The sequence below is a fragment of the Priapulus caudatus genome, unplaced genomic scaffold, assembly GCF_000485595.1.
Source record: "Priapulus caudatus unplaced genomic scaffold, Priapulus_caudatus-5.0.1 Scaffold437, whole genome shotgun sequence".
NCBI lineage: Eukaryota > Metazoa > Priapulida > Priapulimorpha > Priapulimorphida > Priapulidae > Priapulus > Priapulus caudatus.
In genome coordinates, this window is record NW_014577498.1 from 170395 (window position 1) to 172467 (window position 2073).

At 47.9% G+C, this 2073-nt stretch overlaps 2 protein-coding genes across 6 annotated transcripts in view; one reads left to right on the forward strand and one right to left on the reverse strand.

The window, feature by feature from the left end:
* LOC106810390 (progestin and adipoQ receptor family member 3-like) overlaps window positions 1–1794 on the reverse strand; it is a 24188-nt gene extending 22394 nt beyond the window's left edge. The window contains exon 1 of one of the 4 annotated variants that reach the window (XM_014813727.1): window positions 1616–1794. In XM_014813727.1, coding sequence (XP_014669213.1) covers window positions 1616–1774 — 159 coding nt within the window. In that variant the 5' untranslated portion in view covers window positions 1775–1794. Of the gene's footprint in view, window positions 1–1482; window positions 1561–1611 lie in introns of those variants that run through there. The other 3 variants (XM_014813728.1, XM_014813730.1, XM_014813731.1) reach the window with 3 other exon arrangements.
* The window catches only part of LOC106810388, a 14563-nt gene continuing 14260 nt past the window's right edge, over window positions 1771–2073 (forward strand). For both annotated transcript variants that reach the window (XM_014813724.1, XM_014813725.1), the window contains exon 1: window positions 1771–1857. The gene's annotated coding sequence lies outside the window, so the exon portion shown is untranslated. The remainder of the gene's footprint in view (window positions 1858–2073) is intronic.

The window sequence follows — 2073 nt, forward strand, 5'->3', positions numbered from 1 at the left end:
TGGTGGATTTGGGGGTGGATTTGGGGGTGGATTTGGTGGATTTGGTGGATTTGGGGGTGGATTTGGGTGAATCGTGTAACCCCCTAGTTTGACAGAGAGGGTCTATGTCCCCCAGGGTACTGCCGGAACGTACCCTGGTACTATCTAATAATATGCCGGACCTAGCCACAAGTTCCGCTCATAGGGTCTATGTCCCTCCAGGGTACTGCCGGAACGTACCCTGGGTACGGTCCGGTATACCGGAACCTACCCTGGTCACTATATTTGATATGGTTAGGGTTAGGATTCGGGTTAGGGTTAGGGTTTGGGTAGCTCTAGTACTATAGCCTGCGTACATTGACTGCCGCAGGCAACATTGGCCTGCGGCAATCAATGTACGCGGACTATAGTACTAGAGCTAGGGTTTGGGAGTAGGCGTAGGCGACTCCCTAGACTCGTTAGTGGAGTAGGCGAGGTACGGTCCGGCATATTAGATACCAGGGTACGTTCCGGTATACCGGACCGTACCCAGGGTATGTTCCGGCAGTACCCTGGGGGACATAGACCCTCTCAGCACAAGTTCCCTTCTACGTTGGCTGTGTCCACACTACGTTGGCTATAGTGTCAAGCTACATTGGCTGTTCCTACGCCGTGTAACAGTCGTAGAGCCTGGTCGGTTTATGCCGGACAACTTGTGTGTGGTCTGCAGTGCATGCGTGGTACGGTAAAAATACACGAGTCGGGTGTCCTGGTCGAATGGGAATTCTTGACGATCGATTCCCGCGCTGTCAAACTTTTATTTTGGTGGAATTTAATCGGGGCGGAGGTAATTTAAACGGGGCGCAACGATTGAAACAGGGGGGAGTTTTTCCAAACGGGGCGCGCGCGCCCCCGTTTGCGCAACGTAGGGAGAACCCTGACGCTCATAGAGTCTATGTCCTCCAGGGTACTGCCAGAACGTACCCTGGGTACGGTCCGGCATACCGGAACGTACCCTGGTCACTATTTGATATGGTTAGGGTTAGGATTAGGGTTAGGGTTAGGGTTAGGGTTAGGATTAGGGTTCGGGTTAGGGAGTAGGCGTAGGCGACTCCCTAGACTCGTTAGTGGAGTAGACGAGGTACGGTTCGGCATATTAGATAGTACCAGGGTACGTTCCGGTATACCGGACTGTACCCACGGTACGTTCCGGCAGTACCCCGGGGGTTCATAGACCCTCTCAGCCACAGTCACAGTAACAGTGACGTGCGTGCGGTGTACTTGTGTATCACAGAGTAGCATCTGAACGGCATTTACACAGAAGGTTATTACTATTAATAGGGGAAAGAGAGTAGGCATAAAGAAACAAGACTTTGCCAGGATCAGTATCATGGCAGTATACTATAACTATCTAGTATATAAGCTATATATATATATTTCGTGATCATTTTAATTTTTATTATTGAAATGTTCCAAGTGCATGTGAGTGTGACTACATGGTTAATAGGCAGTATATCTACTTACAACAATGAGCTTAATTGTGATTTTCAATTCAAACTAAACTGAACAATTCACTTATATTTATAAGACTAGAACTAGAAGGGGAAACTAGAAAGGTATCGCTACTTCAAGTACAATGACAATGCATGTTACCTACAACAAATCGCCTGACATCTTTTACTATCGATCGGCTAAGCCGCGCCACCTGCTGGGAATCTGAAGAGAAAAGCGCGAACGAAACCGAACAACCGTTGCTGTTGTTCTCGCCTTCTCTGGCAGCTGGCGAAACTGATGTTGAAACGTGGGCGGCAAACATGAGACAGGCATAAATAGTCCATCTGGCAGCAGCAGTGGCAATGCGTCGAAGAGAATAGCCATCTGGATTCCAGGTTGATGTTAGTAAGTATCAACTATCATTACTGGATGTACTACAAGTACAAGTTGAGTACAACGATGAATTTAGTTGAACAGTTAACATGAATTAGTTGCTGCTACATTCCACATCAATGTCAATGTGACAATGATGCGGTACCGTATTCCTTAGCTCTAGTAGTAGTAGTACTAGTAGTACTATAGCCCGCGTACAGTTGCCAGTGGCAACTGTACACGGGCTAT